Genomic DNA, 27363 nt, shown 5'->3' with positions numbered 1-27363 from the left:
AGAAGTGGAATTATTGGTCATCTTCAGAAAAGACTTGAGATGTGGCAGAGGGAACTTTAAACTGTAAAAGTGTGGAAGGAGACAACAGGAAAAACTGGATAGGAAGGAGTTTGGTGGGGGTGAGGGGTAAGTTATTGGACACTGAAGGTGTTGTTGAGTGACTGGTGGTCAAGTCCAGGCCTTGCCCTGCGTCGTGGCCAGGTCTTTATTAAACCATGTGTTGTGGAGGCGCAGGCATATGTATTTATTAGATTCATGGGATGTAAGAGGCTTTGTGTCTTTGTGGAAGGTAACAGTTTTCTCCCTTTATTTTAGTTTGCAGGAAAGCCGTCCATTTTCAGTTGATTTTTTCAGGAAAATAATCCAGTTTGAAAAGGAGCAAGTAAGTGTGCTGTCAGTGTGTTCCTTGTCTGGGCAAATGAATTAATGGTTACCAATCTCTGGCAGCATTTCATCATTTAAAAAGCTCTTCTTATGTATATGGTGTACATTTCTGGTCTCTTCATCTAACCATTTTTTCAGAGAGATGGCTAAGGAATGGTAATCAAGCAAAGAAGACAAAGTACATGTCTGGAAAGTGGAAAGCTCAGCTGTCACCTCATACAGGAAACTCTCCCTGCCAGATTGGGAGGTGCTGCTTCCTCCCACCCGAGCATCCCGTTTGTCTCTTGTATTGGGTTATGAGGTAGAGAGTAGGCACTCAGCAACTGTTGCTGGTGGGTTTTTTTTAAGTTTTATTCATTTATTTTTTTGAGAGAGAAAGAGCATGCGCATGTGTGAGCGAGGGAGGGACAGAGAGGGAGAGAGAAAATCCTAAGTAGGTTCTATGCTGCTAGTGCGGAGCCGGATGCGGGGCTTGAACCCATGAACCATGAGATAATGACCTTAAGCCAAAACCAAGAGTCAGATGCTCAACCAACTGAGCCATGCAGGTGCCCCTGCTTCAGGTGGTTTTAACTGAACTTGTAAGTAAGGAAAATTACAAGAAAGTCTCAGTTTAAAAAATAATATAGGAAGGGGTGCCTGGGTAGCTCAGTTGGTTAAGCAGCCAACTTCAGCTCAGGTCATGATCTCGCGGTCTGTGAGTTTGAGCCCTGCATCAGGCTCTGTGCTGATAGCTCGGAGCCTGAGCCAGCTTCCGATTCTGTGTCTCCCTCTCTCTCTGCTCCTCCCCTGCTTGTGCTCTCTTTCTGTCTCTCAAAAATAAATAAATGTTAAAAAAAATTAAAATAATATAGGAAAATCCAAATGTGTCTGTAATTCTGTCACAGTAATGCAGCCGACCATATTTATTTTAATTTTGATTGTTTAATTTTTTTGTTTACACATATACACATAAGATTTTTTTTTCATACAAGAATTTCTGACATACGTGCCATGTGGAGGTTCTTTCTTCTTCTTTTTCTTTTTTTTTTTTTTTAATTTTTTTTTTTTTAACGTTTATTTATTTTTGAGACAGAGAGAGACAGAGCATGAACGGGGGAGGGTCAGAGAGAGGGAGACACAGAATCGGAAACAGGCTTCAGGCTCCGAGCTGTCAGCATAGAGCCCGACGCGGGGCTCGAACTCACGGACCGCGAGATCATGACCTCAGCCGAAGTCGGCTGCTCAATCGACTGAGCCACCCAGGCGCCCCTTCTTTTTCTTTTTTAAATATTATTTTGTAAACACGTTTCCTGTGTTTTCACATGGTTATCATTTTTAATGGTTGCAGTATTATCCTTAAACCTGTAGTTTTCTTAACCAGTCCATTACATACAGGTTGTTTCCAGATTTTTGATAATGAAAATAAGAGTGATGTAAGCATTTTGTTTATACAGCTTTTTTTCCCCTTTGTTCTTTTGAATAATAATTCAGGTTCTTGAGATAAATTTCTGGGACTGGAGATAATAGTTCTTTTATGGCTCTTTGTATATTGCAAGATGGTCCTCCCAAAGAAGTACATTTTTTTAATTTGTTTCTTTAATTTTTTTTATGTTTTTATTTTATTTTTGAGAGAGAGAGAGTGCAAGTGGGGAGGAGCAAAGAGAGCATAATAATAACCAGGCTTCAGATTAATAACATAATAGTTATGTGTCTTGGGCAATTCTAAACCTTGGCATCCTCTTCCATAAAGGAGGTCATGATACTGGTTTCAGAGACGTGCAGGTTACAAGACCAAAAGGGGGTACCACCAAGAAGGGACTTTGCATTGTCCTTTGCCCGTTACGAGCCTTTTAACAAAGAGTGATTCTGTTTTTCATGCATGTGTATGACATGAAGTTAAGTTGATTTTTTATAAACGGATACAGTCTTAGGTGAAGAGAAAGTTTTTTTTAGTTATTTTGAGCGGGGGAGGGGCAGAGAGAAAGGCAGAGGGAGAGAGAATCCCAAGAACCTGCACTGTCAGTGCAGAGCCTGATGTGGGGCTCAGACTCAAGAACTGTGAGATCATGAGCCAAAATCAAGAGATAGACACTTAACTGACTGCACCACCCAGGTGCTCCTGGTCAGCATTTTAATTTAATACTTGTAGTCGCTCTAAGAGGTATTATTGTTTTATGGGTGGGGAAACTTAAAGTCAGAGGGTTTAAAAAACTTGCTGCAGGTGATATAATTAGTATTTATATAGGCTTTGTTTTCACATAATAAGTTTTAAGGTGGACATAGCTAATATGTGCCAGAGTCCAGATGCGCCAAAGAAAGAAATCCTTAGCTACAGGGAGTAAACCTTCCCAATTTACTTATTTAAATCCTCCTCTTCCCTCAGGTCATTCACATATATTTTACTGTGAACCTGCCTGTGTTCCCCCAACTGAGAATTAATCAGGCTTTTTTCCATGCTATCATAGCAAAGTGCTTTTATCACTGTTTGACATTGACTTCACTCTGGTGTCTCCTGTATTTTGACTTTCCTCTGAATACGTTGAGAGCCAGGCTGTGTTCATCCTACATCATGAGCCTTCTCCCCTACAAATACCTAATGGGTGGTAGCTGTTTAACAATGTGATTGAAATGAATTTGTGACATTCTGAATTAGGCTTTTGAGGCAAGATTGTCTGATTATTTTGTTAGGAATCCTGCAAGATGGTGAACTTGAGAGAATATTATGAGAGGGCTTTGAGAGAGTTCGGATCTGTAGATTCTGGTAAGTAAACTTCAGTTATAGACATGTCTGTTTGCATGTGTGGTCTGTAACCCATCAGTGTGGTTAGAACAGTGTTTAACTCTTTGTGGGTCATGGCCCTTTTTGAGAATAAAGGTGGTATCCTGTTACTGCCCTCTCCCTCCCTTTGTGCATAAATACTTACAGACATAATTTGGCTTATAATTTCAAGTTCACAAGATTAAGAGTCTGTGGGTCTTCTTTTAAGAACTCTGGATTAGAGAAAGATTTGCTGGGTTTGATACTCTTAAAAAATGTGGTATTTGTAAAGGAAAGGTTAATGTAGGTTAGAATAAGAGTGGGAGTGATAGCAAAGGTGGAGCGGGATACTAATTGACATTAGTTGTCACTGGCTGTTGCCACATCGTCCTCATTGAGGACCCATAAAACGTATTTCTGGCTGTAGGTATGTCATATAAACCCGTTTACTTATGAAGTCAAAAATATTATATAGTGCTTAAATTTAGAGTAAAAAAATACGTTAGCTTTTACAAGGTTTTTAGCAGACTTTCTCCTGGTGAGGTGAATAAAAATGGCATTTTTCATAACCTAAGCAAGTTTTATTAAGCATTATAAGAAGGTTATAATGAATTCGTTGAAACTCACTTTCACCTTGAAAGAGACTCAGCAGAATCCTCCCGCTAAAATATTTAGTATTTTTGGTTTATGAAATACGTGGATTGTCTTGATTTGAAATGAAGGTTTTCACTTAAAAAAAAGTTTTGATACTTCTCAGTGTAAAGAAGCTGAGAGAGGCATTGTTTCACGTAGGGCTCTAGGGAGATAATAGCAACAAGTTCAGCTTCTTAGAAATCTTATATTGAATCAGTATTAAATAGTTTATATAATAAAGCCTTATCAATGATCTAGTTATATGTTTACAGTAATAACATACTGTTTCCCTTTAAAGATCTTTGGATGGATTACATCAAAGAAGAACTGAACCACCCCCTTGGTAGACCTGAGAACTGCGGGCAGATATATTGGCGAGCCATGAAAATGTTGCAGGGAGAGTCAGCAGAAGCATTTGTAGCTAAACACGCTATGCATCAAGCCGGCCATTTGTGACAAGAGGAAGAACGTAGCCCACTTTGGGAAATAGCATTGTAAGCCCTCTTGGCCAGATTTGTATTAGCAGTTCATCTGCAGTTTGTTGAGAGATAGCAGACAAGATGGCTGTCTGATTTTGGGACATGCTTTTTTAGTTTTGTTAGCGTGTTAATTTTTAATTCCAGAAAAGAGAATTGCTATTTAGTGGCAAGAAGCTACTTGTTAAGGTCTGACCTACTACTGTACGGTCCTAAATGTTTCTCAAAATATATGGAAATCATACAACTGAGTTTTTCTTGTTACCCTTGGTCAAGAATGAGTAGCTCTAAACTGTACCTAGGGGCCAGTATAATGGAGGAGAAAGTACAGTTCCATTTGTTTGTTCTCTCCTTATTAAAAAAGTATACATGGGGCCCCTGGGCGGCTCAGTTGGTTAAGCGTCCGGCTTCGGCTCAGGTCATGGTCTCAGGGTTTGGGAGTTCGAGCCCCGCATTGGGCTCTGTGGTAACAGGGTGGAGCCTGCTTGGGATGCTCTTTCTCTCTCTCTCTGCCCCTCCCCTGAGAGCATGTGCACACCTTCCCTCTCAAAAAATAAACATTAAAAAATTTTAAAGTATACATGGTGTACATTTGTTGTAGGAAATATAGAGGGAGCAGAGTAATGTGGAGAAGAAATTAAAGCATCCTATAACCTCATCATCTGGAGTTAAACTCTGATTTCCTTTATGACATTGGATTTATACTGTTAGATCACTTATTCATTCACTCATTAAGTGCCCAGTATTAGCAGAAAAGAAGGGAAGCTTTTGGGATAGAGGTAGGGTTTGGCGGGACAGCTGGACATCCTGAGAGAGCTTGTTGAAGCAGCAGAAGAGGATGCTGGGTATTGGGGGGAAAAGTCCTTTAAGAGGATAAAGACTTTACAAAAGTGGCTTCTGTCTGGGACTAATCTTCAGAGAAGTGTCTACAGTGGGGAGGTCCAGCAACAAAAGGAGGATGTGGGTAGGGTGTAGATGAGGTCAGTAGAGAAGGCCTTCAGAAGCCAGAGTGGAGGATGGCTTAGAGCAGAGAGGGCATTCTGGGAGTAGGGTAGGTAACTGTTTGAATTTTACATCCTTTAACTTAACATTGTGGTCACTGGGAGAAGCATTCAGGTCACCGGGAGAAGTGTAGTTTTCCTTAGCAGTATGTTTCACTTATGTTATTTTTCTATGTCATTAAATAGCCTTAAAAACATGTAATGAATTTATAACATTCCATTGTATGGATGAGCCATGACTTATTTTACTAATGCCTTGTGGTTGGATCTTGTATATCTGATTTTTTCCTTATAAATGCTGTTGATGATTCTTATAAATCTTTGTTCACATCCCTGGTTATTTCTTTAGGAGTGTGATATTTGCTGGTAGAATTACTGGATTAAAGGGTATAATTTTAAAAAAAAAAAAAATTTTTTTTTTAACGTTTATTTATTTTTGAGACAGAGACAGAGCATGAACGGGGGAGGGTCAGAGAGAGAGGGAGACACAGAATCTGAAACAGGCTCCAGGCTCTGAGCTGTCAGCACAGAGCCCGACGCGGGGCTTGAACTCACAGACCGTGAGATCATGACCTGAGCCGGAGTCGGCTGCTTAACCGACTGAGCCACCCAGGCGTCCCAAAAGGGTATACCTGTTTTAAAGATACCGATATGTACTGCCAGTTTGCAATGTATGAGAATACTTGCATGCAATGTAGGAAAAGGTCAATACTTTACCTGCGGTGGGTATTAATGAAGTTTAATGTGTTTTTCCTGGTTCTCTTGTTTTTTCACATTGACTATTTTTTGAACTTTTTTCTTACTAATTTAAAAGAATTTTTAAAATATTAAGAATATTTTTAGTTTGTGTCTCCTTTGTTGCAAATAATTTGCCCCGAGCTTTTTTTTTTTTTTTTTTTTGTGGTGTTTTTTGATACCCAGAAGATGTGTGTGTATGATACCTATTCCTCTTGCCTTAGACAACTCCTTTTCTTCCCCCCAACCAGTTAATTAAATTTTCTACAACACCATTTGTGGCTAGCCCTTTATCTCTACTGATTGTGGTACTACTTTTATTATATGTTGAGTTCCTAATGATATGAGAGTCTATTTTAGGGCATTTTTACTTTGAGATTTTGTACTCTAAATGTTGTTTGCTTGTCATTTGTTTTAAAATAAGAACAGTTTCCTCTTTGACCTTTTCATGGAGTCCTGGGAAGTTTAACATTCCCAATCCCGACATGGCATTTTTGTTTCAGGAGGGAGATAGACACATGCTTGTAAGAGATGAGAGTGAGGAGGGTGGTGGTTGACTCCTTAACGAAAGGCGATGAAGGTGGGTCACCTGGGATCATCCCAACACCTAGGTTTGGGGCTCGTTATGCAGGTTGCGAAGGTGCATCTGGCTAGTTCACCTAGACCTGCCATGTGTGGCAATTTACATCTAATGAAATTATTTTCTCATTTACGCTGGCCACATTTCGAGTTCTTGATAGCCACACGTTTACCATAGTGGACAGCACAGATAATAGAGCTTTTATTTCTGCCATTGAAAGTTCCATGGGAGAGTGGTGACCTGGATCCCATTAGATTTGGGGAAACTGACTCATGGATCAGAACAGCTCACACATTAGTTGGCCACATTCTTTTCCCTGCAGGAAGGTCTACATAGAGGAGAGAAAAAATACTGTGTATCAGCGGTTACCCTAATTTTTTTGTAGTAAAAACTTTTATTTAAATTTTTAAATTTGAGTGTGGTTGAGACAATGTCAACATTATTTCATGTGTACAACAAGGATTCGACAACTCCTGCTGTGTGGCTGTGCTCACCACAGCGTGGCCACCATCTGTCACCATACAGGTCCACTACAATACCATTGACTGTATTTCCTGTACTGTATTTTTTATGCCCATGACTTACTCATTCCACTACTGGAAGCCTGTATCTGCCACTTCCGTTTACCCACTTTGCCTCTCCCCCCCACCCCCATAATGCTAGTTTTGTTCAAATGTCTTTTATGGTTTATAAACACATCCTTACAGGGAGATGAAGGAATAAGCTCCCTAATGTCCCGAAAGGTTGTCATAAAGTGGCCTAGTGAGCAGGGAATCCCAGCTTCTAGCTTTTCTATTTCATTCTTAAAATGAGTATCACACCTTGAGCACCGGTATGTTATTAAGAGTTTAGGCAGCGTGGGGAAAGGCAGGGAAGGGTTCCTCCCCAGCTCAGGCCCTGCCGATCTGCTACTGCCCTCAGCTTGTAGAGGGCCAGACTTTGAGCATTAAAAAATTGGAGCCCAGCCAGACTACAGTGACAGCACCAAATGTTTAGGGTTACTGTGACCGTCATACCGTGTCTGGACATCGTTTTCATCATCTGTCCTGGTTTCTAAGAACCGTCATTAACTTAACGTGGAGAATCACTGAGCTGCTGAGCTGTCTCATCCATTTGTGGGTGGGTTATAGCCCAGTTTCAGCCTGAGTTCTACGGAAACCTGTGACAAATGTGGTTGGGTCTAAATTGCATTCAAACTTTTGAGAGCTGAGCTTTGTAGACTATCAGGTAGACTCGGGTAACTGATTAGCCTAACCAGGGATTCGAGATTTGGGGGCTGAGGCACATCATCAGCGTGGTGGGGTAGGGATAACAGCTGGCATTTCAGACCCTGCTAGTCGCCAGCCCTGGGTTGTGCACCGGCAGGAGCAGGAGCACGAGGAGCGAGAAGAATCAGAACCCGGGACCCTAGGCAGGGGGCTTGGCTGTCGGGCGCGCCCCGCCCCTCCCGTGCCGCCCCGCCCCTGGCTTCCTCGTGACCCGTGTCCCGCCCCGCTCGGCCGGGAGCACCCCCGGCTGATTGGCCCCTCCGCGGCGTATCCTCCGGCTGGCAGCCAGGCGGGCGCGTCACGTGGCCGAGCAGCGTCCAGGCCGCGGAGGCGCGGGCCGCCAGGCATGGACCGTCAGGCCGCCGGAGCCCGGGCGCTGGGGGCCGCCGAGCCGCCTCGGGGGCCGCCGCTGCCGAGCGCGCGGGAGGCGCCCCCCAGCCCGGGGGTGAGCGCGGCCGCCGCCTGCGGCGAGGGGCGGGAAGTTGCGGGGCTCGCGGGCCGGGCAGGGCCGGGCGAGGCGGGGCCGGGCGGGGGCCGCGGGGCCGGGCGGGGGGCGCCGTTTGGGCGCGCGTTCGCGCTGGAAACGGCCGGGCCGCGGCGGCGCGGGGCCGCGGGGCGGGGCCGCCGAGGGCGTGAGTGGGCGAGCGGGAGCGGAGGGGAGGCTGGCTGTCCCGGGGGCGCCTCCGCCTACTTGCTAAATGGGAAGCGATGCCGATGACCGAGCGCTGGGGGCCATTGCCCCGGGCCTGGAGCGAGGCCAGGTGAGGGCGGCGAGGAGCCCGCCGTCCCCGCAGGACCTGTGTCCATGGGTGGGGATGCACAGCTCACCCTGAGCACCACATGATGTCTCATGCGCTCTCCTTTTCTGTTTACTGAAACCAAAGGCCCGGCTTGACGCAGGGTTTCCAGAAACTTGTTTTCATTTGCGCGCCAGACAGCTCCTGGTTTTCCAAAGACCGTTATTACGGGCATCACCTGCCCTTGTTTACAGTCAGTAAGTTCTGCTAGATGGCGAGCTCCGTGAGGGTAGGAATCCCTTGGTTACTGCTGTTAACCCGGCGCCTAGCTTAGGGCCCGCCACGATAGACAGCTATTAATCGGAGGAAGGAATGGAATGCTTGTTTAAGCATCGAAGATGGTACTAAACCAGAGTAAGATACGAAAGATGTAGCGCTAGTGAAAAAAACAAAAAACAAAAAACTTCCGCGTGCGGATAGGATGGACTGATTTTGTCAGGACGTAGCAGGAAGGGATGTGTGCTTTCTCTCCAAGGTGACACGGTGGGGGTGGGGGTGCCTGCAGAGGTGTGGAGGTGAGGCAGTACCCGACAAATGGCTGGGAGCTGGGGACGCAGAGCCTCAGGGCCAGGGAGAGACCGGTGCTCAACAGGTCGACGGGCTGTGATGGGGAGGTGGGAAAGCCATGGTCAATTTTATACTCCTGCATGGAGGGCTGTTGAAGATTTTTGAGCAGAGTGGCGATTGATGCTGTCAGCTGGGCAGGGGGCTGCGACAGTGGTCCACCCGAGGCGTCCGACCAGCTGACCTGCAGTAGTGACCCCGGGTTGTCATTGACTACAGAAGAGGGAGTTTATTCCTTAAATCTGGGGATGACGACATCATGAGCTAATTGGGGCAGGTGCCAAGTACAGTTTCGATGTAGGGGCAAAGAAGGTGGATTTAAATTCAACAAATGTTACATTCCTGCTCTGTGCTAGGTGTTTTCATAAGTGTTATCCCCTCATAAGCCCCTTGCAAGGTCAGGACAGTCATCTCTGCTTTCCCCAGAAGGAAACCCAGGTATGGTGGTTGAAGTGATGTATCCAAGGTCACACCCTGAATGAATGGCAAGAGCTGGGATTAAAACCAGGTCTTCGGATGCAGGTTGCGAACATCTCTTGTTCCATTTAAAGTGGTCTTGGAAGGGACAGGATTTCAGCAACTTCTGAGTGATGGGAGCAGAGAAGCATATGGTTGGCTGTCGGGGAAGAAGATTTCCCTTCAGCAACACTTAGGAACTAAAGCTCTGTTGCCCCCATGTATCAGGAGACAGAAGTTGAAAGAATGTTGAGTTACTGAAACGGTATAAATGAACGTGGAGGTAGCAACTGTGGGGAAACAGCTACCACCCCTAGGGCTGAGGGAACAAAGGAGTGAGGTTGGAATGATTTCAGGCTCAGGGGCACCTGGGTGGCTCAGTCAACTTAGCATCCGACTCTTGGTTTTGGCTCAGGTCATGATCTCACTGTTTGTGAGTTCTAGCCCCGCGTCGGACTCTGTGCTGACAGTGCATAGCCTGCTTGGGATTCTCTCTGCCCCTCCCCTGCTCGCTCTGTCTGTCTCTCTCAAAATAAATAAGTAAACTTAAAAAAAAAAAAAAATTACAGGCCCAGAAGAGAGCCTTAGCAGAGCTGAAATTCCAATCTCGGAGGAGGAAGCACAGCCTCCAAGTACTGCTGGGGTCTCTGAGCTTGGAGGAGGGGTCCTGAGGGCCTGGGAGAGAGAGCCCTGAAGAGAGAGCCCAGTGATGAGGTTGCCTCTGCAAGTGTTAGCAAAGTGTAGACGGGATCGAGCGGAAGGCGCTGCTGCCGCAGGGGCGGAGTGTCGCTGGGGTGGTGTCTGCTGAAGGAGGAAAGGGCGAAGCCCTTGGCTCCCCAGCCTTGCCACATCTATAGGGCAAAGCAGAGATGTGGGTCGCAGCGTCCCAGCCCCACCCTCACAAAGGTGAGGACGGAGGGGTGGGTTTGGGGCTGCAAGGCAATAGCTTAACACTGGGGACACCCCAGATATCCGAGTCCTGGGTAATTGTTTCTTCTTCCTGCAGGCTGGCTTTGTCCCAGCTGACCACTCCGGTCAGGAGAGAGACACTGAGAAGGCCGTCGATCGGCTAGGCAAGTAGACGGTGGAGACTGGGCTGGATGTGGGGGGAGACCAAGGAATCGAGGAGAGGGACAGTCCCTGTGTCTTGTTTACCTTCTCTTCCTGGCCAGTTCTCTTTGCTGCCTTTTCTGCCTAGTGTTTCCGTGGCATCCTCCTTTGGAAGCCCCGCTGGAGCTTCCTGAAGGGAAGGCCTCACCTTGTGACCAAACCCTTCCCTTCTATTGAGAAAGACACCACAATCCTGTCTTCATATTCCAGATGAGGAAACCGAGGCTCAGAGTAAAAACGAAAAGAAGATTGTGGTAAAACACAAATACAAAATTTACCACTTAATAATTTTAAAGCGTACAAGCCAGTGGCGTTTTGTACCTTCACAGTTCTGTGCAACCACCACGTTTATTTAGCTCCAGAACATTTTCAGTACTCCAAAAGGTCACCCTGTGACCGATAAGTAGTCCCACCCCATACCCACTTCCTTGAGCGATTCCGCCCCCCCCCCCCCCCCCCCCCCCCCCCCCGCGCCAGACCATTAATCTTCTTTCTGTGGATTTACCTGTACTGGACAGGCGAATGTGAGTTGCGTGCAAATGGAAGGGTACGCTATGTAGCCTTTTGTGTCTGGCTTCTTTCACTCAGCATGATATTTTCAAGACTCATGTAGCATGAATCAGTACATTCCTTTTTGTGGCTGAACGGTTCCATCGTCTGGATGTACTACATCTTGGCTGCTTATTCATCAGTTGATAGGCATTTATGAGTTGTTTATACCCTTTGGTGATTGTGAATGATGCTCTCATGAACACTTTTGTACAAGTCTTGCCTAAATACCTGCTTTCGATTCTTTTGGGTAACCGTTCAGGAGTGGAATTGCCGTGCTGTGTGGTGATTTTGTGTTTAAGTTACTGACGAGTCAGTTGAGTACATTTCAGCTCAGTCACACAATTCAGAATTGACAGAACTGGGGTTTGGAGCAGGGTAGTTTGGCTCCAGAACCCATGCCCTGACCTATGACTTTTGTGCTTATAGCTGGTATTATTATACAGCGTTAATAGCATGGCTGTTTTTAGGCTGATTCTTTTCCCAGCTCTGAACTGGCATCACCATGTACTTGGGGTCCATTATCCTTCCCCAGACTTTTATTCTATTATCTTGATACCTTTTGAAAATAGACCTTCCAGCTCTCCCCAATATCAGGAGGAGGAGACGTGGTGGCTGCCTCTGTGGCTGATGGGTTCTGCTCTTCTGCCTGCTTTCCTCCCACTGCTCCTTGCCGTGTGCTCTTTGATGATGAAGAGAGAAATACACGAGTAAAAATTAAAGTTTGTATTGTGAAAGCTTATCATCTGCCAGATGTGCTTTGCCTCAGTTACCTGTAAACTACTTAAATATATAAACTGTGCTTGATTTGCTTGATTCCCTGTGTGCATAAGACCTGACAGTTAATGGCCTCGTTTAAGGCAAAAGATTTTATTGAAAAGAAATGATCAATCCTACTTCGAAAAATGTAAACAGAACATTTTTTTTTTAAGTGCTCAGGTGGCTAAAGAATTCTGTATGCTTGTTTTACTCTTGCCCTCTTAGTATGTCTGCCAGACATTTTCCAAGCATGTGAATAGTCCCTGTGTAGTTGCTAGTGGTTTTAAAACCTTCCTTCTGTTGATTTCTTAGCCAGTGGAGCACAGAGCATCCCTAATGGTAGTCCTGCCCATGGTGAGGGCACCCACTCGGAAGAGGAAGACTTTGCCGTGGAGGATGAGGATTCTGATGGGGACCTGAATACCTGGGAGCTGTCAGAAGGAGTGTCCGACTGCCCGCCCAAGGAACAGGCTGCTGATCTTTTTAACGAGGACTGGGACTTGGAGTTGAAAGCAGATCAAGGGAATCCGTATGGTAGGTGTGGTGTTTCTAGGGTCCCAGACCGGGTTACCTACCAGGCTGCCCCAAAGGCTGACAGTTTGGATGAAGGACCCACATCTGTGAGCTCAGCCTGATAACCTTTTACAGAGCTGAAATTTCTGTGACAGCTTCTCTTTCATGTTGGGGGGAAAATGCAAATTTCACAGTTGACTTTATAATGCATCAGTTTTAACATGAAAGCAGTGTTACTCTCTTAGAAATGTCTGTGTGAATGTAGCTGCTGCAGACAGCAGTGCTCTTCTGCGGTTGCTTCCTCTGCACTAAGAACCGTCCTCTGAGAAGCACAGCTTGGGCATGCAATCCTTGAAGGAGGGCTCTGCCTGCGTACTGAAAAAAATTTTTTAATGTTTATTTGTATTAGCGCAAGCGCGCGTGAGCAGGGAAGGGGCAGAGAGAGACGGAGACAGAATCTGAAGCAGGCTTCAGGCTCTGAGCTATCAGCACAGAGCCCGACATTGGGCTTGAATCAAGCACGAGCCGTAAGATCATGACCTGAGCCGAAGTCAGACGCTTTGGCTGAGCCACCCAGGCACCCCGAATGGTGTATTTTTAAACAAAGACATGGCTAGTGTCTGTCCCCTAGACATTTTTTTGGCTATGTGTCTCACCTCCCCTTCTCCCTTTAATCTGTTTTTTTTTTTTTTAACTGCTTGCAGATGCCGATGACATCCAGGGTTGCATTTCTCAGGAGGTCAAACCTTGGGTGTGCTGTGCCCCGCAAGGAGATATGATCTATGACCCCAGTTGGCACCACCCACCTCCGCTGATACCCCACTATTCCAAGATGGTCTTTGAAACAGGACAGTTCGATGATGCTGAAGATTGAGTGTGCAGCTTTTTTGCCGGGGGGGTGGGTGCACCCTCCAGATGAAGGCCTGTCTTCCTTTGTTTGAGGTGAGATGTCATATTTGAGGACACATTCCCAGTGATCCCCGAGTCGGGCACACAGACTGGTGTTAAATAAGGTCCCGATGTCCTCCAGTTCTGCTATTGCTGTTGTTGTTTTTATCGAGCTCCTCCTTGGAACGTGTGAGTGTTCGTGTCTGTGTCAGGAGGAGCTGTGTTCTTTATAAATAAAGGTAGAAAAAATTTGATTTGCTTTTGTCTCCCCCACACCCCCCCCCCCCACCCCTTTAATTAGATACTTATAGATAAAGCCTTACTCCTTCAGTTAAAGTTACCTGGCTTACATTTTTAAGGCTTGAGGTACTTGGACCCTTAAAAGTACTCTGTAAAAGAAAATAATGTTTTGGCCAGGGATTGGAATCCAAGAGACGTTGGTGACTTTGTGACTGATTTCTCTTCCTGTTGATGAAAAATTGACCGTTTACTCAGTTAACAAGGGCTTTCTGCAAGTTGGAACACTAAATGGCAAATAAATTAAGCCAGCAATTATATAGCCCTCAATTGGTATGAAAGGATTTTGAACTCTGCTTTCCATTTAATCTTTTACTCTTTATAATTACTTATATGAAGTCACTGCTTTTTTATTTTTTATTTTATTAAAAAAAGTTATTTTTATTTTTGAGAGAGAGTGAGTGAGCGAGCGCTAGTGGGGGAGGGGCAGACAGAGAGGGAGACACAGAATCCGAAGCAGGCTCCAGGCTCCGAGCTGTCAGCACAGAGCCCAGTTCGGGGCTTGAACTTGTGAACCATGGGATCATGACCTGAGCTGAAGTCGGTTGCTTACCTGACTGAGCCATCCAGGTGCCCCTGAAGTCACTATTTTTTTAATTGCCTAATTTTGTTTTATTTTTTAAAAAGTTTTATTTATTTAAGTAATCTCTATACCCAACATGGGGCTTGAACTCATGATCCTGAGATGAAGAGTCATGTGCTCTGTGAGTGAGCCAGCCAGGTGCCCCTAAGTTGCCTTATTTTAGAGATGAGGAAAAAAGACAAAACGTTTGGACTTCTCCAAGATCTCACAGCCAGGAAATGGCAGGACCGTGCCCTAAACCCACACGTGACTTTGGAGTCTGCTTTCCTTGGCTGCTCACCCCTGTGTGAGAACACGCCTAGAGGTGGGATCTGGGGACCATGCGTTGGCAGGTCTGCAATGCACCAGACTAAGTCACCTTTGCCTCTCTGGCAAGCTCAGGGATTGCTTCTTAACCTCCCTGCCTCCCTGTTGAAGCTGATTCAAGAACAAGTTTCAAATCTGAAATCTGAGTCAGCTCCATAGCGGTTAAATGAGCATTTAACCATTTACATGATTTTTCAGAGGCCCCACAAAGTGTGTGAGCAAGGCAGAACCTGATGAGGGAAAGCAGTGGCTTTCACTGTGAGGGGCCTCATGACCAAAACTGTCCTAGGGAGAAAAAAAATGTCCCCTCTACTATCCTTGCTGATGGGACAGTCATAGACCCTGTCACTATACTGCTCTGCCTTGTCTCCTCTTCCCAGTGTCAGAGCTGATTAGACCGGCATGAGAACAAGCGTTTCTTTATTCTTTTTAAAAAAAAAATTTTAAAGTTTATTTATTCTGAGAGAGAGAGAGAGAGAGAGCACAAGCAGGGGAGGGGCAGAGAGAAGGAGAGACAATCCCAAGCAGGCTCTGCAGTGCACAGCCTGATGCGGGGCTTGAACTCACGAACTGTGAGATCATGACCTGAGCTGAAACTGAGTCGGACACTTAACTGACTGAGCCAACCAGGTGCCCTGCAATGATTTCTAATCAGTGTCCTAAAATGAATTGTGCTTTTAGGTACTCAAAATGAAAAAAAACAAACCCAACAACAAATATGTATCTTTTTAAATCTCTGAATGCTGAGCTGAGAAGTATCAATTTCATAGGGAGAGACTATTAATATTGCTTAGTTTGGGGGCGCCTGGGTGGCTCAGTCGGTTAAGCGGCCGACTTCGGCTCAGGTCATGATCTCACAGTCCGTGAGTTCGAGCCCTGCGTCGGGCTCTGTGCTGACCACTCAGAGCCTGGAGCCTGTTTAAGATTCTGTGTCTCCCTCTCTCTCTGCCCCTCCCCTGTTCATGCTCTCTCTGTCTCAAAAATAAATAAACATTAAAAAAAAAAAATATTGCTTAGTTTGGCCTTGTGCCATGTGCAGGAATCTTTTCTTCTAGTCACTGCCTCAGAAGGGGCCCATCCACTGTTGGCTAGTGGTCTTTGTGAGAAAATTCTCCTTTGTTTTGAGTTGGAATCTACCCCCACATGGTCCTGGTCTGCTCTGTGGTCCTGACTTCCTTTCAAATATAGGAAATTAGCAATCTTTTTTTTTTTTTTTTTTTTTTTTAAAGTTTATTTTAAGAGAAAGAGAATCCCAAGCAGGCTTCTGCACTGTCAGCACAGAGCCTGATGTCGGGCTCGAACCCATGAACCCTGGGATCATGACCTGAGCCAAAATCAAGACTCAGACATTCAACCAACTGAGCCACCCAGGCACCCAGAAATTAGCAATCTTATCCTCTCTGTGGCTTTTTGTTTTCTAGCTAAACCATCAATAGGCAGTTGCATATATGTGTCTGGCATCAGAAGGGACAAGGAGGAGGGCGGAAGGAGAGGGCATGTTGTGGGGATTTTTGAGGTTTTGGAAGGTGTTGCAGCACTGACAGGTTGAGATTGTTCTGTGAGGGTGTGTAGTGAGGAGAGGGCTGAGGACAGAAGCTTGCAGTGCATTTGCAGCGAAAGGCTAGATGGAAGGTCGGACCCAGGGCCAGGCTGTGACAGTGGAGGAAAAAGAGAACCAGGTGAGCATAGGTGTCAGTCAAGCCAAATCTAAGAAGAGAGTTTTGGTTTTTTTAATTTTTATTAAAAAATTTGTTTTTCTTTAACATTTATTTTCAAGAGACAGAGACAGAGTGTGAGTGGGGGAGGGGCAGAGAGAGAGGGAGACACAGAATCTGAAGCAGGGTCCAGTCTCTGAGCTGTGAGCACAGAGCCCAACGCGGGACTTGAACTCACGAACTGTGAGGTCATGACCTGAGCTGAAGTCGGATGCTTAACTGACTGAGCCACCCAGCACCCCTAAGAAGAGAGTTTTAAGGAGGGAATGGCCATCTTTCACAGAGAGCAAGTAAGATGAAGGCTAAAAAGGGCATTTTGGGATGTAGGAATTAGAAAGTGTTCATATAATGAGGCGCCTGGGCGGCTCAGTCCATTAAGCATCCAGCTCTTGACTTTGGCTCAGGTCATGATCTCACGGTTCATGAGATGAAGCCACGTGAGCGTCGGGCTCCAGGCTAAGAGTGTAGAGCCTGCTTGAGATTCTTGCTCTCCCTCTCTCTCTCTCTGCCCCGCCCCTGCTTGCACCCTCTCTCAAAAATAAATAAACATTAAAAAAAAGAAAGTGTTCATATAATGTACTGGCTTGGGGCAGGTGCAGGGGTGGGGGCATGGACATTTCAGGCTAAGATGTTTTGGGGCAGGCACGTGGCCACTTGAGCTGTGCCTTTGGCACTGTTGTGTCTCTTGACTGGGGGCAATGGTGACTTCCAGCCAGCTTCTCTCGGGATGTGTGAGCCAGCCTGGGAAGAGGCAGCGATGGGAGAGACAAGAAGGGAACGGAGAGAAAGAAGCAGAAGGAAGCCAGTGGAGAAATGTAAGTGCCTGAGGGACTGTTCGGAGGAACAAGAGAGAAAACTTGATTCTGACCTTTCTTTCAAACAATGTCATTTACCAAGCAAGGAATCACAACTGACCACAGCAAAAATCTTGAGTGAGGGAAAGGAGAGTAAATACGTGTTTATCAAGTGACCAGATGACATTTGTGATATGCCTTTGTTTCTCTCACGCCCTCTCTCCATGTAAGCATGCTGTTCGTTGCCTTAGTGGAGGCATGTGACACGGTCAAAGACAGCCAAGACATTTTTCTATCTTCTGTTTTACAAAAAGGGGCTTATTTTCTTTCTAAATGTTTCTTTTTCTTTTCTTTCCTCCTCCCTCCCTCCCTCCCTCCCTCCCTCCCTCCCTCCCTTCCTTCCTCTCTCCCTCTCTCTTTCTTTCTATTCTTGTAAAGAGGCAACAGGTTTTGGGCCAACAGACTATGTGTCTTGAAGAAAGACAGTCCTCAGTCCCTCTCCCCCAAGCCCCCTGGGTTATGAGAAGAAAAATGCAGAAGACAGATCTGGGAAGGCTAAGAGCAGGTGGCACATGAGCCCTGCTTCCTGGCATGTCCTGGGAAGTTAGGTCCTCAGAGCGTGACAGCTGTTGGTTCTCGTAGGCAGTCAGGACCATCTTGCAGGAAGGTGCTCAGGCCTCAAGCATGCAGAGAACCTGATGGACCCAGAGGGGCCGTGGGACAGGGAGAACCTTTGAAGATGGACATGAGCTGACCTTGTGCCCACTGCCCCCACTTGGTACTGCATGAGGATATAAGGAGAACCGCAGAGGCCCCGGTGGAAGCTCAGGGTTGGAAAGTAAGATGGTCAGAGAGAACGTCAGTTTTGCTTCTCGAACGCCGCAAATGCAAGAGAAGCAATATTAACAGAAACTTACCAGATGAGAACAAGTTACTGCTTGGGCTGGGGGATGTAGGTCATCAGCTCGGCAGAGATGGTGTATGGAAAGTATCATCATGGAGCGGGGGCACCTGGGTGGCTCAGTTGGTTAAACGTCTGACTCTTGATCTCAGCTCAAGTCTTGATCTCAGGGTCATGAGTTCAGGCCCGTTGCTGGGTTCCATGCTGGGCGTGGAGCCTACTTAAAAGAAAAATTCAAGTATCATGGATTGATTAATACCAGAGTGCTGGTAATTTTTTGTTTTTATGTTCTGTCTGGATGGAAATCTTTCAGTTTTGGCACTGAAGCAGAAGAAACAGAACCATGCCATTCATAATTTCTGTAGGTAATTTTGTGGGGGTTTTTGATGGCTCCAGTGTGTTTCTGTCTGTTATGACTTTCTTTCCTTTGGGAAATTCTGAGGGAAGGCACCCTTTCACTCTACCCCTAAATTAGTTTGGTGCTGTGCTTAACGTGGGGACAGTTTGGTCATCATGAGACCCCAGGAAGGTATAGCGGGTGAGTAAGTCTTCCCTCACTTTGTTCTCAAATACCTGAGTGGCTGGGTGGGTTGACGGTAAGGGCTGCAGGCGACCACTCCTACATATAGAAGTGACTGGCTGGACTGAGCAAAGTTCCACTGCACTGAGGAAATTTGAGACTGCCTTCCAGGAAGACGGAAGCACATTCATTGGCTAAGTAAATACCTTGGTGCTGCACTGCCCTTGGTTTTCCAGAGTTTACCTTCTTGGACCCAATCTTCCATAAGATGGTTGGAATATGGAGAAGGAGAAAACCCCAGACCCTGGCTGTAGCCTTTCTGGATTCTGCCTCCCAGTTCTCCCAGGCAGACTCCCCACGCAAATAACAGAATGCTGGATCCAGAGGACTGTGTCTGTGTGTGTGTACACGTGTGTGTGAGCGTGGCAGGCCAGGGAGAAGAAGTTGGAGGGTGTGACAGGAAGGCAAGCAGCGGGGCTGGCTCCAACTTTGTTGACTTAGTGAGTCTGGCTGCAAAGCGAAGGTCTTTGGAAAGAACGGCCTCTCCGCTTCTGGCAGTTTCTACTGAGCTGGTTCCAGGACTGAGCTAGATCCTGCAGGTGTTTATGGGCAGGAGGACAGTTCAGTTGGGTTGCAGGGCACCAAGATTTTCAGAATGCTGCGAGGGTCTGTACTTGACAATGGCCCGTGGAGTAAACATAGCCATGGTTTCTGAAGAAGATCCTCCCCTCCACCTTACAGGGTTTTTTGGTCCTCCCCTTGGAGTCCAGAGAGAGAACATTCCCCAGGAGGCACGTTTCCAATTCTGACCATTGCAAGGTGCAGTTGCTTTGCCTTAAAATTTTTTTTTTTTTTCTGGTGAGAGGATTTTGATTTCAGCAGCAATTTCCTCTGACCACTTCTGAGCTATTGAATAAACGTGGCAGATAGAAGTTAGGGCCGTGTGTTTGGCAACCGCCGGCAGGTACCTGAATTTCTCCTGGCTGCTGCCTGTGGCCTTATTCCGATTCTCCAGCTGGTGGCGGTAAAGACCCATCGGTGCACTGCCTTCTGCGAGATCCACTGGACGAGGGTCGCTGGAGCTGAAGCTGAGCTGGCTCAGGGCTACTTTCCTGCGAACGGGCTGCCCGAGGGTTAGCAATCCACTTGTGAATCCAGAGGCAGGATTTACTCCTGATTTTATAGATGACATCTGTCAGGAAACATTACTGTGAAATCTAAGGGAAGGGTCATCCTCGTTACGTGCCCCCCAACACCTACCCCAGAGTCTGGCGCATGGTGGGTGCTTAGCATATGCTTGCTGACTTCAAGCAAAGTGTGCACATATGCGAAGGAAAGGAAAACACGCTGTGCTGCCTCCCTGTGCCAGATGATATGTTAGGTGGTTTTCCTTACGAAGGAAGGCTTATTAATTCTCATTTTACATAGGGAGGAGTTGAGGCTCAGGGAGGTGAAATAATTGGCCCTTTGGCCTCACAAAGGTAGGATTTGACCCATTATCTGGGCTTCTATGCTTGCTCTGCCAAGATGGGGAACACTGAGATTTAAGATTTTTTAAAAATGTTTATTTATTTTTGAGAGAGAGAGTGAGAGAGAGAGAGCACGAGTGGGGTAGGGACACAGAGAGAGGGAGACACAGAATCTGAAGCAGGCTCCAGGCTCTGAGCTGTGAGCACAGAGCCCAACTCGGGACTTGAACTCACGAACTGTGAGATCATGACCTGAGCTGAAGTGGGATGCTTAGCAGACTGAACCACCTAGGCACCCCAAGGAAAACATTGAGATATAGCAAAAGTCTAGGACGAATTTTGTTTCAGAAAAAGCAAGGGAATGCAGTGCGGGTTTGATCTTTACTCATTGGTTTCTTTCTCTTTTTTTTTGTTCCAGTTTTTTTTAATGTTTATTTATTTTTGAGGGAGAGAGACAGAGTGCAAGCAGGGGAGGGGCAGAGAGAGAAGGAGACACAGAATCCCAAGCAGGCTTCGCACTGTCAGCACAGAGCCCGACATGGGGCTCGAACCCACAAACTGTGAGATCATGCCTTGAGTTGAAGTTAGATGCTGAGCCGACAGAGCCACCCAGGTTCTCCAATCAGTTTCTTTCAGAGCACCTGCTGTATGCCGTGTGCTGAGGACGGAGGGGTGGGGGAGCTGGTTTTTGCTCTTGGGGGGCTCAGAGCCACAGGGCAGGGTGGCAGCACAGGAGGACTGCCCAAGCCCAGCGTGTGGTGGGAACCCAGAAGGGGAGGGCGCTCCAGGTGACCACTCCAAGAAGAGGGCCCCGGGGCTGAGCCCTTGAGGACTTGGCCAGGCAAGTAGTGGGGGGGATTGTCCAGGCAGAGGCACTGTGTGTGCTTCGAGAGGACTCGTGTATTTGGAGAGCTGGTGAGGGATATGGTGATGGTGACGGCAGGTGATGAGAAAAGGGGCCTGAAACCTATGCCAAGGGGCTTGAGAGGTGTGCAGCAGGAATGAGCCATGGGCAGACCCTCATTTTCAGAAGATCCTTCTAGTTCCCGGTGGAGCATGGTGGTGGGGGCCAAGATGGAAGGCAGGGAGTGTCTGGGGGCTGCAACCTAGTGAGAGAGGGTGGTGACCTCAAGCAGAGTGATAGCTATGGAGACAGATGGACACTGACAGATCGGAACTGGTTATGGAAGGTAGAGCTGGCAGGAGTGGGGACGGACCGAGGGTGGGAGGAGGGATAGGAAGGAGTCTGGGAGGACCCTGGGGTCCTGGCTTAGGCAACCGGGTGGATGCCGTGGGCTCCTCCATGTGCATGATCTTTGCAGCCCCTGGACACTTGCACACCCACTGTTTGTAGAGGAAGGTTCTCTGTGCTCCACGTGTTCAACTTTGTTCTCAGGGTTTGGAGGATACCTCTGGGCGGTGCAGCCCTGTACCTCCAAAGTGTGAAGGTCATGCCTCGGAGTACCCTTTGTATTTCCTATGCTTTTCTCTCTCCCAGAGAGAGTCCGTCAGATGCTCAGGAGATGGCACTCTGTCTTTACAGGGTGACTGGGGTGGACGTTCTGGTTACTTTTCCTACATCCATCCCTCCTCCTCTTGAAGACCACCCCTTTCTCCTGCGGCCTGTGGACCTTGGGAAAAGCTACCCCCACCCCTGGACATAGGGGCAGGGCATGGAGTTCAGGCCTAAGTTAACCCTCATCATGGAATCTCTAGTCCCCTGTATTAGTCTCCTAGGCTGCCTAACAAATTACCATGAATGTGGTGGCTTAAGACAAAAGAAATTTATTTTTTCATGGTTCTAGAGTCCAGAAGTTCAAAGTCAAGTTGTCAGCAGGGCTGTGCTTCCTCCAGAGGCCCTAGGGGAGATTATGTTCTCTGACTCTTTCAGCTTTTGGTGGCTGCCAGAATTCCTTGGCTTGCAGCCACTCACTACAGTCACTGCCTCCTCTCCTTGTGGCCTTCCTCTCCGGGTCTGTCTTCTCTTCTGTCTCTTATAAGGGTGTATGTGTCATTGGATTTAGGGCCCACCCTCTAGTCCCGGGTGATCTCATGGTAAGATCCTTAACTTAATTGTATCTACAAAGACCCTTTTTGCAAATAAGGTCACATTCAGAGGTTCCAGGGCTTAGGAGGGAGGCATATCTTTTTCTGGTGGGAGGGGGCTGCCATACAACTCAGTGTAGCCCCTGTGGATGGCAAGACAGAATGAAACTGGGACCGTGATGACATCATTGAGCCCCTGTCAACCAGCCCAGAAGCCTGCTTACTTTAGGACTTCCAGTTATGTTATTCAGTAAATCCTCCTTAATGCTTCAAGCCCATCTTTTTTTTTTTTTTTAAGTTTATTTATTTATTTTTGAGAGAGAGTGCAAACAGGGGAGGGGTAGAGAGAGAAGGAGACAGAGAATCCCAAGCAGGCTCTGCACTGTCAGCACAGAGCCCGATGTGGGTCTTGAACCCACAAACTGTGAGATCATGACCTGGGCCGAAATCAGGAGTCACATGCTCAATCAACTGAGCCACCCAGGCGCCCTGCTTTAAGCCAGCCTGATAGAACCTTCCCCCATCACTTGCAGCTGAATGTGCCCTGACTCCTGTATGTGCCCATCTGTAGGCCGTTGGGTGTGAGGTCACGGCAGTTGGAAGTCTCCTCTGCTGGGCTCTATTGTTGTCACTCTGTGTGACTTGGGCGAGTCACAGCCCTGCTGACCATCGGTGTGAATATATAAATGGGGCTCATGTCCCTGTAAAAGGCTCTTCAAAATGGAAGCCACTGTGGTTTCTGTTGTTACAGCCTCTGCATTCCAAGAAAGTTGTAATAGAACTGGAAAGGGGCCAGACAGTAGAGTGATGAATGGCTTTTACCACGAGGGCAAGCTCCCCAGTTAGGATTCTTCAGCCTGGAAGAATGAGGGCTGAGGAGGACGTGTAATACCAGTCCTTTATATGATCAGGCATATCGACAAGGTGGAACAGCCTTGTTCATTAAATCCCAGGATGCTTAGAAACCTAGGGCGCCACTCCTAAGAGTTTGAGAAGCTATTTCAGGGTGGACAATAGAAGATGCTGCTTTGCGTGGTAGGGAGGTGAACTTGAGGCTCTCGGGCAGCCGGGTGTGGTGCACCTGCAGTCAGGCCGACCAGGTTTCCACTTCTGGCTCCAGCTATGTGAGCGTGGGCAGTCTGCTCTTCTCCCCGACTGTCAGACTGCTCACTGGTGAACTGGGGGCAATAACCACTGCTCCCCAGCTCTGACACTCATGTGATCAGTTTCCCGCTTGTTCCTGCGGGTGGACTGACTGCAGACCCCCCACTCCCGCACGAGACCTCGGGTCCTCCGCCTCGCTCAGGGTCCACTTGAAGCAATTCTCTCCTACCTTTCCCTGGTTGTCTGCTTCCCCCTTCCTTCTTAGATTATTCTTGTGTGCACAAAAACCATGACTGTCTCAGGGGCTCCTGGGTGGCTCAGTCGGTTGAGTGTGTGACTTCGGCTCAGGTCTTGATCTTACAGTCATGGGTTCGAGCCCTGAGTCGGGTTCTGTGCTGACAGCTCAGAGCCTGGAGCCTGCTTTGGATTCTGTGTCTCCCTCTCTCTCTGCCCCTCCCCTCCTCGTGCTCTGTTTATCTCTCTCTCTCTCAAAAATAAACAAACGTTAAAAAAAAAAACAAACCCACTATGATTGTCTCTCCGATCTGAAAACAATCCTCCCTCCGTCCTACTTCCTCTATAGCTCCTGCCCACTTTCTCGGCCCCACTTTGCAGCAAAACTTGAAAGAATTGTCTTTACTTGTCTCTTTGGCTCAATGATTCTTTGCAAGATGGACACACTCATGTCACTACCATACAGGTTTAAAAAAAGGTATATTACTAGCACCCCCGGCATCCTGTGCTTCCTCCCACACAGCCCTCTCTATACTCCAAGGTAACCACTATCCTGATTATAACACGACCCATTAGTTTTATCTTTTTTTAGTTGATTGTGGTAAAATACATATAACATTTACCATTTTAACCACTTTTTTTGGTGTTTATTTTTGAGAGAGAGCACAAGTGGAGGAGGGGCAGACAGAGAGGGGGACAGAGGACTGGAAGTGGGCTCTGTGCCGACAGCAGTGAGCAGCCCAATGTGGGGCTTGAACTCCTAAACCTTGAGATCATGACATGGGCTGAAGTCAGATGCTCAACTGACTGAGCTACCAAGGTGCCCCAGCTATTTTTTTAAAAGTAATCTCTGTGCCTAGTGTGGGGCTTGAACTCACGACCCGAGATCAAGAGTCACATGCTCTTCTGACCGAGCCAGCCAAGTGCCCCCCATTTCAACCACATTAAAGCATGCAATTCAGTGGCATTCAGCACACTCATAATGTTGTGCAGCCATCACCATTACCTAGGTCACTTCAGAAAGGAAGCCCCATGACCATTAGCAGTCACGCCCCATCCCCCATTCTCAGCCCCTGGCAACCACTCATCTGCCTTTTGTTTCTATGGACCTGCCTGTTCTGGATATTTCATTATAAATGAAACCACACAATATATGGCCTCTGTACCTGGCTTATTTTACTTAGCGTAATGTTGTCAATGTTATCCATGTTGTAGCAGGTACTGAAATTTAATTCTTTATTATGGCTAAATAATACTCTATCATATCACTATATACCACATGTTTTCATCCACTCATCTGTTGATGGCCATTTGGGTCGTTTCCACCTCTTGGCTGTCACGAGTGGTGCTGCTGTGGACATTCATGTGCAAGTTTTTGTTTGAATACCTGTTTCATCTGCTTTTGAATAAATTGGCCACCGGCTTTTTATTCTCTCTCTGTCTGACTTTATACTCTGCAAAGATTATATTCTGTGACCGGAGATTCATCCACGTGATTGCATAGCAATAGCTTGGTTATGTGCATTGCCGGATAATACATCATTATGTGAATATGTCACCATTGAATCCACTGTGGATGGATTTTGTCCAGTTTAGGGTTATTCTGAGGAATGCTGGCTGGCTATGAGTGTTCTCCTTCACATCTTTAATTGCTATCAGGCACGCACCTAGGGATGGAGTGGCTGGGTCACAGATGACACACATGTTTAGCTTTAGTAGGTAACTGACAAAGGGTTCTCCAAGGCGGTTCTGACTTTCACTCCCCTAGGAGTGTTCGAAGGTTCCAGTGGCTCTGCCTTTTCACCAACACTTGACGTTTCCCCTTGAATGTTTAACAGACATCGCAGCCAGCAAGTCCCAAACTTAACTTCCTGTTGTCACCTATAAACCTGCCCCCTATTCAGTCAGTGGCAGTTTTGTCCTTCCAGTTGCTCAGGCCAGAAAGCTCGGAGTCATTGTGATCTTTCCTTCGTTTGATACCTTACACACAATGTCAGGAACCTATTTGGCTTCCAGGCACATTCGCAATATGACCTCATCTCCTCTCCTGCTATCATCCTTACTGGAGCCAGCATCATTTTTCATCTAGATTAGTGGGAATACCTTTCAATTTGGTCTTCAAGCTTTCATTCCACATATTCTGAGCACAGGAGCCAGGGTGATCATTTTTTTTTTTTTTTTAATGTTTATTTCTGAGAGACAGAGCATGAGTGGGGGAGGGGCAGAGAGAGAGGGAGACATAGAATCCGAAGCAGGCTCCAGGCTCTGAGCTGTCTGCACAGAGCCCGACGCGGGGCTTGAACTCACAAACTTGGAGATCATGACCTGAGCCAAAGTCGGTTGCTCAACCGACTGAGCCATCCAGGCGCCCCCAAGGTGATCATTTTTTAAAAAAATTGTGGTAAAATACACAGAATATAAAATTTACCATTTTAATGCATACGGTGCAGTGGCATTAAATACATTCATATTCTTGTGCAGCCATCACCACAGGGCAATCCTTTTATTTTATTTTTTAAGTTTATCTATCTATCTATCTATCTATCTATCTATCTATCTATCTGGAGTACACGAGACTGAGCTGGGGCGGAGCAGAGTGGGAGAGAGAGAGAATCCCAAGTGGGCTCTACAACGTCAGCTCAGAGCCCCACGCGGGGCTCAAACTCACCGACCCATGAGTTCATGACCTGAGCCAAAATTAAGTGTTGGATGTTTAACCTACTGAGCCACCCAGGCACCCCAGGGCAATCCATTTTTTTAAAGTTATTTATTTTTGAGAGAGAGAACACAAGCAGGGGAGGGGCAGAGAGAGAGGGAGGGAGACAGAATCTGAAGCAGGCTCCAGCTCCGCATTGTCAGCACAGAGCCCGATGCAGGGCTTGAACTCACGAACTGCGAGATCATGACCTAAGCTGAAGTCAGACACTGAACGGACTGAGCCACCCAGGTGCCCCAAGGCAATCCTTTTAAAAAAAAAAAAAAAAAAATTTTTTTAACGTTTATTTACTATTGAGAAACAGAGAGAAAGCTTGAGTGGGGGAAGGGCAGAAAGAAGGGAAGACACAGAATCCAACGCAGGATCCAGGCCCTGAGCTGTCAGCACAGAGCCCAATGTGGGGCTGAGCCAAAGCCAGCCCCTGACCTGAGCCAAGTCAGACGCTTAACCGACTGAGCCACCCAGGTGCCCCCCCAGGGCAATCCTTTTAATGTGTAAGTTAGATCACCTCACTTCTTCGCTCACACTCTTCCAGAGGCTTGGCATTTCAGAGAGTCCACGGTTTTACAGCGGCACACCAGGCCTTGTCCAACCTGGTCTCCTGTTACTTCTGTGACGTCATCTTCTCCTTCCCCTTGGCTGTCTCCATTCCAGGCCCTGAGGCCTGTTCTTGTTCCTGGAACAAGCCAGGCATGGCCCTGCCTTAGGACCTTTGAATTGGCAATTGCCTCTCCCTGCCTGGAATGCTCTGCCCCTAGACAGTCATATGACTAACTCTCCTGCCCCCTTAAAGCCTTGCTCAGTTGGCTTGAGGAGTTTTGCCCACCATATGAATTTAAATATGAGAGCTGGCTTGTGGTTAAAGAATTCTTAGGGTAAAATTTTTTTTTTCTTTCCACCCACTTGCAATGTTTACTTAACATGGGCAGTTTTCCTTGTTCCTCTGTGAAGAGTTTTATTTCATGAACTTATTTCTAGCCCACTCCGGTCCTGGAGATAGGGCCCAGCTTCGCAGAAAGTTCTCTGTCAGATTCCCCACCTTGCCGGCGCGAGGCTTTGTCTCCCCTTTCATGTGCCCAACAGGCCTTGAAAACCGAAGCCCAAGGTTGCTTGGCTTTGGCGTGTTTCCTCGGGGAGAAAGCCAGTGTCCACATCCTGTCCGGGTTCCTGCTTTCCCTTCTTTTTTGGCCTCTGACCCTTTTCGCCAGCTCACTTGGTGCCTTTA

At 47.0% G+C, this 27363-nt stretch overlaps 2 protein-coding genes across 3 annotated transcripts in view; both read left to right on the top strand.

The window, feature by feature from the left end:
• UTP6 (UTP6 small subunit processome component) overlaps window positions 1-4480 on the top strand; it is a 28722-nt gene extending 24242 nt beyond the window's left edge. The window contains exons 17-19 of the mRNA XM_042916328.1: window positions 316-382; window positions 3055-3127; window positions 4056-4480. Coding sequence (XP_042772262.1) covers window positions 316-382; window positions 3055-3127; window positions 4056-4213 — 298 coding nt within the window. The 3' untranslated portion in view covers window positions 4214-4480. The remainder of the gene's footprint in view (window positions 1-315; window positions 383-3054; window positions 3128-4055) is intronic.
• Window positions 4481-8132: 3652 nt separating this feature from the next.
• Window positions 8133-13707, top strand: COPRS (coordinator of PRMT5 and differentiation stimulator). Of its 2 annotated transcripts, none has more exons than XM_042917026.1 (4): window positions 8133-8262; window positions 10641-10707; window positions 12365-12586; window positions 13270-13707. In XM_042917026.1, exons 1-4 carry the CDS (start codon window positions 8164-8166, stop codon window positions 13437-13439), a joined length of 558 nt encoding a protein of 185 aa, XP_042772960.1. In that variant the 5' UTR covers window positions 8133-8163; the 3' UTR covers window positions 13440-13707. The 2 variants fall into 2 exon arrangements, with proteins under 2 accessions (XP_042772960.1, XP_042772961.1); XM_042917027.1 differs by lacking the exon at window positions 8133-8262 and adding an exon at window positions 8444-8578.
• The last annotated feature ends 13656 nt before the right edge of the window (window positions 13708-27363 follow it).

Source organism: Panthera leo, chromosome E1, assembly GCF_018350215.1.
Source record: "Panthera leo isolate Ple1 chromosome E1, P.leo_Ple1_pat1.1, whole genome shotgun sequence".
Taxonomy (NCBI): Eukaryota; Metazoa; Chordata; class Mammalia; order Carnivora; family Felidae; genus Panthera; species Panthera leo.
This window is presented reverse-complemented; position numbering and strand designations above follow the sequence as displayed.